General features: G+C 42.3%; 1 protein-coding gene across 3 annotated transcripts in view; it reads right to left on the bottom strand.

The window, feature by feature from the left end:
* Positions 1-8549: 8549 nt before the first annotated feature.
* Positions 8550-13543, bottom strand: part of FRMD6 (FERM domain containing 6) — a 69961-nt gene continuing 64967 nt past the window's right edge. For all 3 annotated transcript variants that reach the window (XM_024568465.4, XM_024568467.4, XM_024568466.3), the window contains exons 13-14: positions 12768-12859; positions 8550-10572 (exon numbers count right to left, since the gene is read on the bottom strand). In XM_024568465.4, the coding sequence (XP_024424233.1) occupies positions 10288-10572; positions 12768-12859 (377 nt within the window). In that variant the 3' untranslated portion in view covers positions 8550-10287. The remainder of the gene's footprint in view (positions 10573-12767; positions 12860-13543) is intronic.

Genomic DNA, 13543 nt, shown 5'->3' with positions numbered 1-13543 from the left:
GCAAAAGCACAGCAGCCTGGCCAGCCCTGGATGGCCCCCTGCTCACATCTCAGACCTTAGGTGTTGTCAAAGAGGAGTAAGCATTTGTCTTTGAACCTCCTTGTCTCCTTTCAGAGGCTCTCACTGAAGATGGATGGCGAGAATAAAAATGGCAACAATCTATAGAAGAGCTTTGCTTCTACTCCTCCCAGAAGGCACCTGCTTTGCCTACAGCACAAATCTGTAACAGACAGATGCTGTAAAACCACAAAAGGCAGATTTTTACCCCCAGGCTTCAGAAAGTTCTCTCTGCATCTGAACTGCTTATAAAGTAGGAAGAAGAAAAACAGTTCACATAGAGAGAAGACTGACTGACTTAGGGCCAAAGGCAGGAATGGTCTGGAGCTGGCCCATGGAGCTTTCGGGAGTGGGTAGAAGAATGAATGCGTTCATCAGAAGTCCTGGGCCTTAGCCCTAGAGGTTCTGATCAGAAAACATGTTGTGAGGCCCAGAAATAAAGCTATCTTTTTATAAAAGCTTCTTTGGAACTTCTGATAATCATTTGGGTTTGTGAACCCTTGAACTAGGGATAAACTGGTCAACGATCTCCTAGTTAGCTATCCTTCCATCCTGACATCCTTTGTGTCTCTAATCCTTACTCCATTACCAGGCCTCAGGTTCAGTCTCCTGCCCTACAGTTTGTCCATCAGTCCCTAGAGGCCAGTGGCTGAAACCCAAGTCAGCCCCAGCCTCATGCCAGGTGGAACGATCGACTTGGACCGATTCAATAAAGGCTTTGGGTTACCAGACACTCATCTGCTGGCTGTTCTCACCAGGGAAACGGGAGCCAGATCACTTTCACTGGGCATCAACTCCATGCTTCCCAGTGTACAGGGGGGAAGGAAGATCCTCCCCACCTTCTGGCGCTTTCACTACAAACAATTCCCTTGTGGCTCCCCAAAGCCCTTTTCATTAATATCTCAACACCTCCCAGAATAGCCTGCCTGCGTTGTCAGGAGGAGCCCACATCCAAAGGAACAACAGCTTCACTCTTCCATTCCACCTCCTGGGCTCGGCGCTCACATGCCCTGTTCACTGGAGACACATTTAACAGCCCACTGCTCAAAACACCTGGCTTCCATTTGCTGGTTCTTTTCTCCTTATGGCCTCTGGGAACTCAGGGTTCTATGCTAGTAACTGAAATAATTTTTATCATCCTAAAAATAAATTCAAAATCATTTTTAAAGTAATGCATCTACATAACTTGAGAGTCAAATGTACTGCAAAGCCTCTAACCAAAAAAAAAAAAGCAATTTCTTCTTCCTTCCCTCCCCAGACAATAACACGTTCAACTGCTAAGGTAGTTTTAGAAGAAAAGTACTTACCTCTATATTTCTAAGTCACAGTCTTATGTGTGGACTGCTTTTTCATTTTGGGATATTATCTGTCGACTTCCTACTGAAGATGGAAAGCTAGTACTTGTACACTCATTGACTCTCTCTCTCCAACCCACCCAGAATTTCCCTCTCCTCCCAATAGTTATAGCATATATTTTATTAAATCAATATTATAATAACATTTATACTAGGATTGTACGTGTTAATTGTTGAGCCAATTGTAGATGCTATGATTATGGTTTTCTTCAATTTTTTGTTCTCAGTGTTAATAATTTCCTCTTTTAGTTCAGTTATTTTATGTATGTATCATCAACATTTCTCATGTTCTTCATAGAACTACAAGAACAATACTACGTTCTGCTTGGTCAAATGCATTGAGTGATTTATCAGTTCCACACCCCCACCTCCAGCCCCACCCCAAAGACAGTCCTCTTGGGACCCTCCATTTCCCTGCTCCTATGTGGACTGGCTGCTCAGCTTTACACCTGTGTCTTCTCGTTGCTTCTTCCTGCACTGTGGCTCCTGTTTCCTGGATCTCATATCTATCTCCCTCTTAAACTTACTTCCCCATTTTGTGGGAGCAAGCTATTAGAGATAAATTTTTAAAAACTGAAGTGTCTTGGGGGACTTCCAGTCAAGAAGGCAAGGTAGGCAGACATAGCTCACCTCTTCACACAACCACATCAAAATTTCAACTAAAATATAGGACACCCATCACTCAGAACCATCAGAAGTCAAGTTGAATGGAAGGGAAGTCTGACAACTACAGAATTAAAGAAACCACATCCATCCAGACTGGTAGCAGGGGCACAGACATGGAATGGGCTGGCTCCTCACCCACATGTGGTGGATGAAAATTCAGGATGGCTATCTCAGGAGCGAGAAGTGCCAGTCCTACACCAGGCCCCCCAGCCCAGGGTTCCAGTGCCAGGAAGATAAGCTCCCACAACTTCCGGCTGCCAAAGCCAGCGGGGAATGAGTTGGTGGAAGAAATTGCTGGAATCCTAAGCAGTTCCTCTTAAAGAACCCACACGTGGACTTACCTACTGAGATTCACTCCCTCTGAGCTCCATCACTGGCACAGCAGCTTGAAAGGCATCAGTGGCATCAGGGGGAAACTGAGGTGTCTGGCACCAAGGTGAGCTTAGGCCATTGTCCCTTTTCTAAACCCTCCCCCCACAGAGCCAGCAAGCTGGTGCCACATCTGAGACTCCATCAACCTGGCTAACACTGTTTTATCTGCCTTGGAGATCCCCAGAGACTCCGCCCCCACCCAACTTACAGGTCCACCCAAGCTGCTTTTCTATATGAATGGCTGGTCTTGGCTCATCCTGTACAACTTCCTAAATCCTCTCAAACAAGGAATAGCTGGCCTCAGTGAGCCCCAGGCCCATTACTAGCAGCAGCCAGCCTAGATTCACAGTTTGGCTTCACCTGGGAATCTCCAAGCCCAGCACAAGTAGCAGCCATCTCAGACTGCTTTATAGCTCAGGCAGGGTTGCCCCTGGCAGAACACAGGTGGGGGCTGACCTTGGCCCTCTGAGCAACCCCAGGGCCAGCACACCCAGTAGACAGCTACAGTCCACGTTGGAGTCCACATTGGAGCACCACCACCCTGCCCCTGTATACCTGATCCTCCACAGATGGAGGAGGTTGGTGGTTAGTGGTCACAGGCAGTCCTTGCAGCTGACTGGCCTGGGTAAATCCCTCCCATTGACCTGCCAACAACAACCAAGGACCAACTACAAGAGGAGGGTGTACTCAGCCCAAAAAAGGGCACACCTCAAGTACCCAGCTTGAGTGATAAGGGAGGTTGTGCCACTGGACCCTACAGGACACCTACTACATTAGGCCACACTACCAAGACATGGAGTCAAAGCAGCTCTACTTAATACACAGAAACAAGGACAGGGGGGCTGCCAAAATGAGGAGACAAAGAAACATGGCCCAAATGAACGACAGATCAAAACTCCAGAAAAAGAGCTAAACAAAATGGAGATAATCTATCAGATGCAGAGTTCAAAACACTGGTTATAAGGATGCTCAAGGAACTTAGTGAGCACCTCAACAGCAAAAAAAAAAAAGATCCAGTCAGAAATGAAGGATTCATTAGTTGAAATAAAGAAAAATTTATGGGGAAACAACAGTAGAGTGAATGAAACTGAGAATCAAATCAATGATTTGAAACATAAGGAAGTGAAAAACAATGAATTAGAACAAGAAGAAGAAAAAAAGAATAGAAAAAATGAGGATAGTATAAGCAGCCTCTGGGACAACTTCAAGAGGTCCGACATTCTCATCAAAGGGGTGCCAGAAGGAAAAGAGAAAGAACAAGAAATTGGAAATCTATCTGAAAAAATAATGAAAGAAAACTTCTCTAATTTGGTGAAGGAAATAGACATGCAAGTCCAGGAAGCACAGAGAGTCCCAAACAAGATGTATGCAAAGAGGCCCATTCCTAGACACATCATAATTAAAATGCCAAAGGTTAAAGATAAAGAGAGAATCTTAGAAGCAGCAAGCAAAAAGCAGTTAGTTATCCACAGGGGAGTTCCCATAAGACCATCAGTTGATTTCTCAAAATAAACTTTGCAGGCTAGAAGGGAGTCGCCAGAAATATTCAAAGTCATGAAAAGCAGGGACCTACAGCCAAGAGTGCTCTACCCAGTGAAAATGTCATTTAGAATCGGAGGGCAGATAAAGAGCTTCCCAGACAAGAGAAAACTAAAGGAGTTCATCATCACCAAACCATTATTGTATGACATGTTAAAGGGACTTATTTAAGAAAAAGAAGATCAAAACTATGAAGAATAAAATGTCAATAATCACAAATCTATCAACACTTGAATCTAAAATACAAACCAAGCAAACAAGAACAACAGAGACAGAATCATTGATACAGAGAGCATTTTGATAGTTGCCAGATGGGAAGGAGGGTGTGGGGGAATGGGCGAAGAGGTGAGGGGATTCAGAAGTGCAAATAGGTAATTACAGAATAGCCATGGGGATGTAAAGTACAGTAGAGGAAATACAGTAGCCAAAGAACATATACACGTGACCCATGGACATGAACAATGGTGGGGGGATTGCCTGAGGGAGTCGGGGGTGCTGGGTGGAGGGGGCAAAGGGGGAAAGTCAGTACAACTGTAATGGCATAATCAATAAAATATAATAAAAAAATAAATAGAAACTTCAATGTCTTTATTGTACTTTTATACTTGATTAATTCACTATACAATCTAGGTTGAAAATAATTTCCTTCAGAATTTTTAAATCATTATTCATTTTCTCCCAGTTTCCTGTATTACAGTGAAAACACTGATTCTGTTCTGTGTCCTGATTCTTGGTATAAACTTTCTTTCTTTCTTTCTTCATTCTTTTCTTTTCTTCTTTCTTACTTCCTTTCCCTTCCCTCCTCCCTTCCTGTCTTTTATCTAAAAAAAACTATGTTGTGTGGGGGCACAGGGCATACAAGAAATCTCTGTAAACAGGAAATCTTTGTACCTTCCCATCAATTTTGCTGTGAACCTAATCCTGTTCTCAAAAATGTCTTAACACACACACACACACACACACACACACCAATCAGGGATCAGAGGAACACATGAAAGCTGTTAGGATTTTTTTCTTCATCCTTAGTATTTAAAATTTTATCAGGAAGTCTCCTGGGTTGGTATTATTATTCATTTTCTAGGCATTCCTTCCATTTTTGTTCAGTTTGGAAATGCATGTCTTTAAGTTCTGAATTTTTGTCTTGTGAGATTTCCTCATTTCATGTATTCATGCACACTAGCTGTCTGTCTGTAAGCGTACATGCCTGTAAACGTCTACCACTTGATGTTTCTGTTCTGCTTTCTGAGAGATTCGCTTCATCTTCCAACTCTTCTCTTCCATTGGAACGTTTATTTTGGTTTCATATTTTGAAGAGATCTTACAATTCTCTATATCTATATTCTTATAGCAGTGTTTTCCAATTTTCTGAGTGCAATGTTTTTATCTCTCTGAGAATATTAATAGGTTGTTTTCTCTGAAGTATTTTTACTCTCTGCATTGTCAGTTTGTTTTTCTCTGAGAAGAATATGGAGTTAAAACAAACAAACAAAGCTAAGTCCCCCTTCCTCCCGTCTTTGAACTCTGCCTCACTTGAACTCTGGTCCACTGAGGGCTGTATCGGCAGGGAAAAAAAAATGTTACTCTCACAAAATGCAATATCCCCGGACACTCTGGAGTTGCAACCCATCCCAAGCGTGGATCATGCTAGTTCAGGAGCAGGGAACCGGATTGTTCTGTATGGCTTGGGCTTACCTACAGACCAAAGGTTTGCAGCCCTGATGCACGCTAGTTATCACTTGCAAAACTTTTATAGTACCATGCCCGCCCCAGAACAAATGAGTCAGAAGCTCTGTTCTGGGGCCCAGGCACTGCTGTTTCTCGTTCTCCCAGTCACTCTAAGGTTCAGCAGGGGTGAGAACCACTGCTAGACTAGAGTGCTGGTGGCCATCGTGCCAGTATTCAAAGTACTCATGCAGGGTAGACTTTCATTTGTAACACAAAGCACTAATTTAACTCTAGTATGCTCAAGGATATTTACGAGTATGGCAAAACTGCCAGTCTCCAGTATTCAGCTTTGGAGGTGACAACCCTGTGTGTGTGTTACAGTCCTATTATTCTGCTTCCTATGTAGCTTTTGAATTTTCCCCTTTTCTTCTGGCTGCCTCGTCTTTAGTTCATCTCTCTAGTCTAGCTGCCCCTCCCCACCTTCCACTAGTGCTGCTCCCGTGATCTCTCCCAAACCTCACACAACTCTTTCCTCTCACACCGTCCTCAATGGGTCCTTGCTGTTCAGAAAAATCTCAGTGTCCTCATCTGGGCACCCGAGGCCTTTCATGATGAGGCTGGAGCATCTCATCAAGTCAAAGGTACCTTGTGGGTCCTTGCAGGTTCCTTAATGAGCAGTTGTTTGCAGCTTCTAAGCCTTTGCCTGGACAGCTTGTACCTCACCCCATCCTGCCAGAAGGCCCCATTCAAGGCTCTTCTTCCAAGTAAGAGCTTCTCCGATCTCCCCAGGTCCTGTTCCCACCCCCTAGGTCTTCACTGCCTGTGCCAAAGCAAACACATATGTCTCGCGTACGTCTGGGACAATGGGTGCTCAAAGAAAACAGTGCGTGAACAAATACATTTATCACACTATCAAAATTTTAAGCCTGCCTTCCCTATTAGATTCTAAGCTTTCTCTAAGGACAGTGGGTAACACGGTGCATGAAAGAGAAAAAGCAAAGCTTTTGCAGACCAGTTTGGGTTTAAAACTCCCCTCTATCATTCACTAGCTGTAGGCTCTTGGGCAAGTTGAAGTTTCCTCAGCTGCAAAATGAGGGTGACAACTCCTTGAAGGGCTGTGAGGGTTAGACACGATGTGTGTAATATCAGACACATAGTAGGAAAACAGGTATTTTTTCCCCTTGCCTCTAATTTACTTACAATTTACCGGACACTCTGCAAAATTCACGAGTAACACCTCACTAGAAAGCTTGTGTTTTGAATTTTATGTGTCCAAATGACCAAATGGCTCAATTCTATGAAGTTCAATGTTTGTCAGATTTAAAAACCTTCCTCTTTCACTTTAGTCATCTGGGGCATGTTACACCTATTGTCTTATTTAATCCCCAACAGTCCTTTGAATTGTTATTCCTGTTTTTATAGCCAGGAAAACAGGAGCGAAGAGAAGGTAATGGATTTCCTTTTCGGGGAGCCAGGGCATTTCAGGATCCTGTGTGGGGGCCCGAAGCTCAGGGCTCTGGCCTTCATGCCCTGTTGGCCTCCCATTCAGTCTGTGAATACGCACTTTTAAATGCAACCACTTCGCTTTTTAAAATTAAAACCAACAGTCCAACGATGACTGTGTTAAGGGCAAAATTTATAGTACAGTAGTTACAATTTAATTTTAAAAAGTAAAAAAAAAAATATTTAAGTAAGTAGAGTCCTTTCAGCCCCACAATTTGGAACTGAATAGTGGCTGGCTGTCAACAACCTCTCAGACCGGACTTAGCCTCTTGAAGCCCGGGTTCCTTCATCTCTAACTCAAGAATAATACCGGCACCTATCTTCTGGAAATAAGGGGATGCCATGAGCTAACAAGTGAACTTCTACCACACGTGGAGCAGGGTCGGCACATGGCTCAGCATTCTGTCACATGGGAACCGTAGGTTGTCCTTTAATGCGTCCTATTATAGGAAAGAAGAATACAAAGAAAACATTCACCCATTAACACTTTGTGTTTAATTGAGAATTCTAATAACAAAAAAAGCACTCAAAGGCAAATAAAAAGTAACTTTATTGACTGTCAATCTTGCCATGAAGTGCCTATAAGAATAATTACAAAATAATGTAGTTTTTTTTTACACGCTTTTGGTATCATCCGACATGACGATCCTTTCACAGAAAGGATTACTTGGAGGTTTACATAGATACAAAGCTCACTGCTGCAAATACAAATGTAGAAGCAATATAGACCCAACTGGTATACTAACTAGCAATGGACATTAACAAATGCAGAATAAATAACAGCTTTAGATTTTTCTTTTTATTTTTTTAAAACAATTTTCAAATACAAAAATGTAGGTATTCAAAATGGATTTTCATATACATATATATATAATTCTGCTGCAAACAGTGGATCAAAAAGCAAAAATGTCCTTAGCATGTTTCATTTTTGAAAACCAACAAGACTGTTTCATCAACCCAATTAGAAAGAAGGTGTGTAAAACCACGAACAGTGCTGGCAAAACCCTGAAGACTTGATTCTGGTTAAAGTAGGGAGAAAATAAAGTATAAAGCACTACCTAGTTAATGAATGTTTTTTTCTTGATGTCTGCAAGAAACACGAAGAGCTAAGGAAATGTAGCACATTATGATTTGGACTCCTTATAGTCAATTCACCAGGACTTGTCCTTTAAGCATCTATAAGAAATGGTGGATTATTTAATGACTTTTAAGTAAAATAGTCACTAGATGATCCTTTTATACGTCATCCTTTTATACAGAGACTGAGATACTTTTATACATTCTGATATCTGAAACTTTGGTTCTTTCCAAACATTTAGTAAGAGTAAAACAATAACGACTATAGAATTCTATAGAACTCCTTTCCTGTTAAAGTGTCAAGTTGGACTGATCTGCCCAGGCCGCGTGGGGACGCGCAGGGGACAGCGCGGGTGGAGCTTGTTCGCGTTTTCTGCATGTTTATAATACTGACTCCCATCCATGGGTAACACTGCTGTACCCTAAATCTATTTCTTTGTTACCTGAAAACTTAATTTTGTATAAAAATATGACTGTTTCTTTAGAAAATAATATATAGTTCTTTTTAATAAAACCTGGTAGGTAGAAAAAAATGGTATATCAAAATATGGTAAACAAATGTTCTAAATAGGAAATCATTAAAAACATCTCATAGAAAGACACTGTGCTGAAGCGCGCTCTTGAAGTGCGAGTAACGTCGCTGTCGCACATCTGAAGGTTAACGCGTCCACTCTCCTGATTTGGTTTCGTTACACATCCTACCAGTAGTGGCAGTAACTACCCTAAAAATGGCCCTTTCTCAAACACTAACATTTCTATGTGCTTTTACTTAAAAATTAATGAAAAGACGGCCTCTCGATCAGCGGTTTTCAACTCTGCTGCATATTAGCGCCATTCGGAATATCTCAAAAGAAGAGCAATTCCAGCGAAGTCTCACCACAAGAGACTCATTTAATTCATTGGAGGTGGGACCCAGACATTTTTTAAAAACCTCCCCAAATAATTCTATGATGCAACCAGGGTTGAGAATCACAGCAAAAGACACATGAGAAAATAGTCATGTTTAATACATGTGTCAAATGATTGTCTGTAGGTATCAATTGTTCAATGACACACCCTCCATATTAAACGAGAAAGATCACGTATACAAGACAGTCACGGAAGGTTTAAACACATATAAACACACACAACCTCATGTATTTATATATGTCTGATAACATATGCATATAGTTAGGGTATTTTTGGTTAAGCAGAAACTAGCCTTATCCTAATTTGTTCTTGATTAACAAAAAAAAACATTAAGCACAAACATGTTCTAAGACATTTTTGTAGTTTTAACAGAAACCAGTGTTGGAAACTCCACAGAATACATTATGACGTGAATACAACTGATCTATTTACTTGGATGAGGAATCTGACTGAGTCCCAGAGCTTTCTGGGAGAGCAGGAGGCGGCCAGGGCACTGGGCGTGGAGGAGTCACCGGTGTAACAGCATGCACAGTCTTCTGCTTATTGCTTAATCCACGGCTGTCTGACCCCGGGCTGCACGTCTGTTACGTCCATCTCTTTGGCTTGCTAGAAGCATGGGATTCTGACTGCTTCATCAGTGTTCTCTTTGGGACAGCCCCAGTGAGGTGGCGGTGGCTGGGGACTACGCGATGGTCTCTCCAGTAAAAGAAGAGAGATTCTTTTCTCTCTCCTCCCTCAAAACATGAACATTTCATGAGGGAGTGATAAAAAAAAATGACAGGAAAAAAACCCTAACAATATTGTTCACATGATAACAAAACGTGATGTTATGTGTGATTGAACTAAAAAACAAAACAACAAGCACACACACCATGGTTCCATATTCCAAAGGCTTAGTAAGCGGTAAAGCACAATTCCTTCCAAAGGATCACGAACTTCCAGGCACTTGTCTTGCTGTACATTCTCTTCTACCTGTGTGTAATACTTAAAGTGCAATTGTCTCAGGCTTTTATTTCCCTTGCAAATATCATAAAGAGCTGTGTTCTGGGTGAAGAAGATATGGCACAAGAGATGAGAAAGAGCTCATGGCTTTCACAGCCTCTGGCAAACACCAGGCTGCCGTATAGCTGCACGCAGACACGCTTTATACAACAAACTCTGGAACTTCATCGTGAGTGAGATCCAGAGAAAAGTATTTGCTGGTTCTTTTGACTGGAAAAGCGTCCTGGATGTTGACACACTGCTGAGCCAAGCAGCTGTTGCAGTAGAGGCCTTCCTCATCCAGTTCATGGCCACATCCAAAAGTGTAACTCTGCGCAGCGTCCTGACACAGACCGGCGATGCGCAAGAAGTCTTTCTGGTAAAGTCTGATGTCATCAAGGCTCAAGCTATGTCGATCAGTGGAAGTCTTTGGTTTTCGACATATAGTCTGCAAAACAAGAGAAGTTGAAAAAACTTCAGGAGTATAGGCTAAAGTGAAAGGTCAGCAATATTTGCCCTGCAAACAGAGGGCTGCAACATTCATAAAGGATTAAGGAACCCTTTATGTCAGAGAGGGTTCCAATCTGAGGTGCCTGAGCCCCCGAGAAGAAAAATATCAGCACCACTAATAACGACAATGGCAGGTAATATTTACTGAGACTTTATTATGTGGTTGACCCTGATACACACACACGACAGGTATTATCAACATATTTTATCTTCCTATTTGCCCTACGAGGTGGGTGATATTTTTCTCCCCATTTTACAGGTGACTAATCCAAAGCACAGAGAAGCAAATGCAACAGGAATCCAACTATCTTGCATCTCAGAAATCAAGCAATTGTCTTAAAGTAAGGCTGCATATGTAAAGATACTGTTTCTTTGGGTTTTCATCCACTAGGATATGGCAATTCAGTGTGGCCAACACTTTATGCTGAATTCTGTTGTTATGTTAGTAAGAAATGGGGACACAAACCAATTATTACTCAAGAAACAGAGTGAAGAACTATTTTTTAAAAAGCCAGAATTCTTGGGTGGAAAGATGATCTGAGACGTTGCTGGTGCAGAGAAGGTTGGAGGCAAGTGCCAGGATTAAAGGCAGCTCTTGAACACCGCTCAAGGCCAAGTTCTGCCAAATGCTTCGCACCACAGGTGGCAGACTTTTAGAACTCATTATCCCAAGAGGTGGCACTGGCTGAACATATATAAACAGGTTGAAAATGGCTCAGATAATTACAGTAACAGAAGATACTAAATGGGTTATTTGTGGAAATGAGGCATTCTATCTCTAACTTTGGCTGCTGAATGCCTTATTAGGAGGCAAAAGTACTAGGAGGAGAGAACAGGGTCTGAGCCCAGCAATATTTTACTAGGCAGTGTCACATCTGAGCACTCCCTGAAGATGACAATCCCTTGTACTGATGTCATCTTCCCAGGCACTGATGTGTTTTCACGGAGAATTCATTAGGTCGTCACCACAAATCCTCAGGGCAAGTGCCTGGGTGCTCTCCCCACTTTGTAGGTGAGGACTGTTATCCTTAGCTGTGCCCCACGCATGACTGTGTACAACAAGAGCTCACACTTAGTGGCCCAGCAGCGGGGCAAGCCCAGCCAGTGTAACCCTGGAGCTTGTTCACCTAATAATCATGCTACACACACAGCTTTAAAAACCACTCACTTCCCTGGTTGGTGTGTCTCAATGGATTGAGTGCTGGCCTGCAAACCAAGGGGTCGCTGGTTCAATTCCCAGTCAGGGCACATGCCTGAGTTGCAGCCCAGGTCCCCAGTAGGGGGCGCATGAGAGGCAACCACACATTGACGTTTATCTTCCTCTCTTCCTCCCTCTGTTCCCCTCTCTAAAAATAAATAAATAAAATCTTTAAAAGAAATAAAAAATAAAAACCACTCACTGGGGTTTTCAGAAAATATTTAATAAAATGTCATTTCACACTGCTAGTTAAATGGAATAGGAAAAAAGTGCAAATGGGAAAAAAGAGAGAAAAACATAAGAGGCAAAGACTGCCAGAATGAAAGAGGGAAAAAAAAAGAAATAAAAGAAACATAAAGAGAGAGAGAGCAAGAGAGAGAGAGAGAGAACAAACATCCCAGAAAACGGACATAGGAGAGAGTACTCAGAAAACAGAGGCGAATATAAGTCAAGCGTTATATCCAAATGCCGCAGCCAGGAGTATTAGAGTACGTTACTTTATCCGTATCTTTGACATCTGAAGAGCCTAACCAGTGAACACAGGTTATCAAATACTCTCCCTTAGTATACTTTGAAAGTTCACTCTGAATGGAAGAATCAGTATGTGGAGACCCTTGTGCCGCAGCACAGCAGATGAGCTGCTGCGGTCAATCAACACACACACACACACACACACACACACACACACAGTCAACCTGAAGTCTGAACGCTAGAGGCTCCTCCCTACATAGCGTGTAAAGTTAAGTTCATAATTTATCCCAAACCAAAATCAACTCAAAGATAAATGGAACTAGCAAATAAAATGGAAGTGAGTTCAGAATAAAACTCTAATGCAGGTATCTGGTAAGAATCATTTCTTCAGGATTTTTAATTCCACCTCTTTATATAAATGTAAATGTTATGTCCCTATTTAAAATTTTCAATTCCTTTCATACCTGTGGAAGAGAATCGGTACTCTGGCCACGAAGTTTTACGACTGTTTCTGAGGAGCTGGAGGTGGAAGAGCCAATTTCTTTCACAATCAACCCTAAGCAAAACAGAAAAAAAAATGAAGACTTCATATTATTTATACTTCTTGCCACATATCTACCACTACTAAAAAGAAAGATCAAATATTAACCATTATTGGAAAAATCTCACTATGACTCTGGTGGTAGACAACCAGAAGAGAACACATTTTATCTTATATCTTACAGTACATGGGGGTGGGGGTCAGACGAATGTGGGGTTTGAGTAGAGAAAGGAGTTCAGAGCCTCAATTTTCTAACATAAACTTCTAATTAAGCTATTTATGACGAGGTTAAGAGCACAAACAAAGGCCATAGGTGTAAAGCAGTCTTTTAATGATAGCTCCTAAAGTTGTACCACTTTCCACAGAATGGTGACTTTGAATTTAGCCCCATTGGCACAGTGACATGGCCCTCCAGGTCTGGCCCTACTCGGATGTGCAGCGGTGAGTGCGAGGGCTCCGGCCTCTGGAGTCACACAGATCTGGACTGGAACTCGGCTCAGACAAGCAATTAGCTGAGTGCGCCTGGCCAGTTATTTAACTGCCCTCTGTCTCGGTCTCTTCCTCTCACACAAGGGAGCTGGTAACAGCACCGATCCATGAGGTGATGACAACTACAGGCACATGCATGAAAAGCACAAGGGACAGAGACTGCACGCGGGACATGGGTGGCTCATGGGAGCTCTCCTGGGCCAACAGGGA

The sequence above is a fragment of the Desmodus rotundus genome, chromosome 7, assembly GCF_022682495.2.
Source record: "Desmodus rotundus isolate HL8 chromosome 7, HLdesRot8A.1, whole genome shotgun sequence".
In the NCBI taxonomy this organism is placed as follows: domain Eukaryota; kingdom Metazoa; phylum Chordata; class Mammalia; order Chiroptera; family Phyllostomidae; genus Desmodus; species Desmodus rotundus.
Note: the sequence above shows the minus strand (reverse complement) of the source record. Positions and strands in the feature narration are given on the sequence as shown.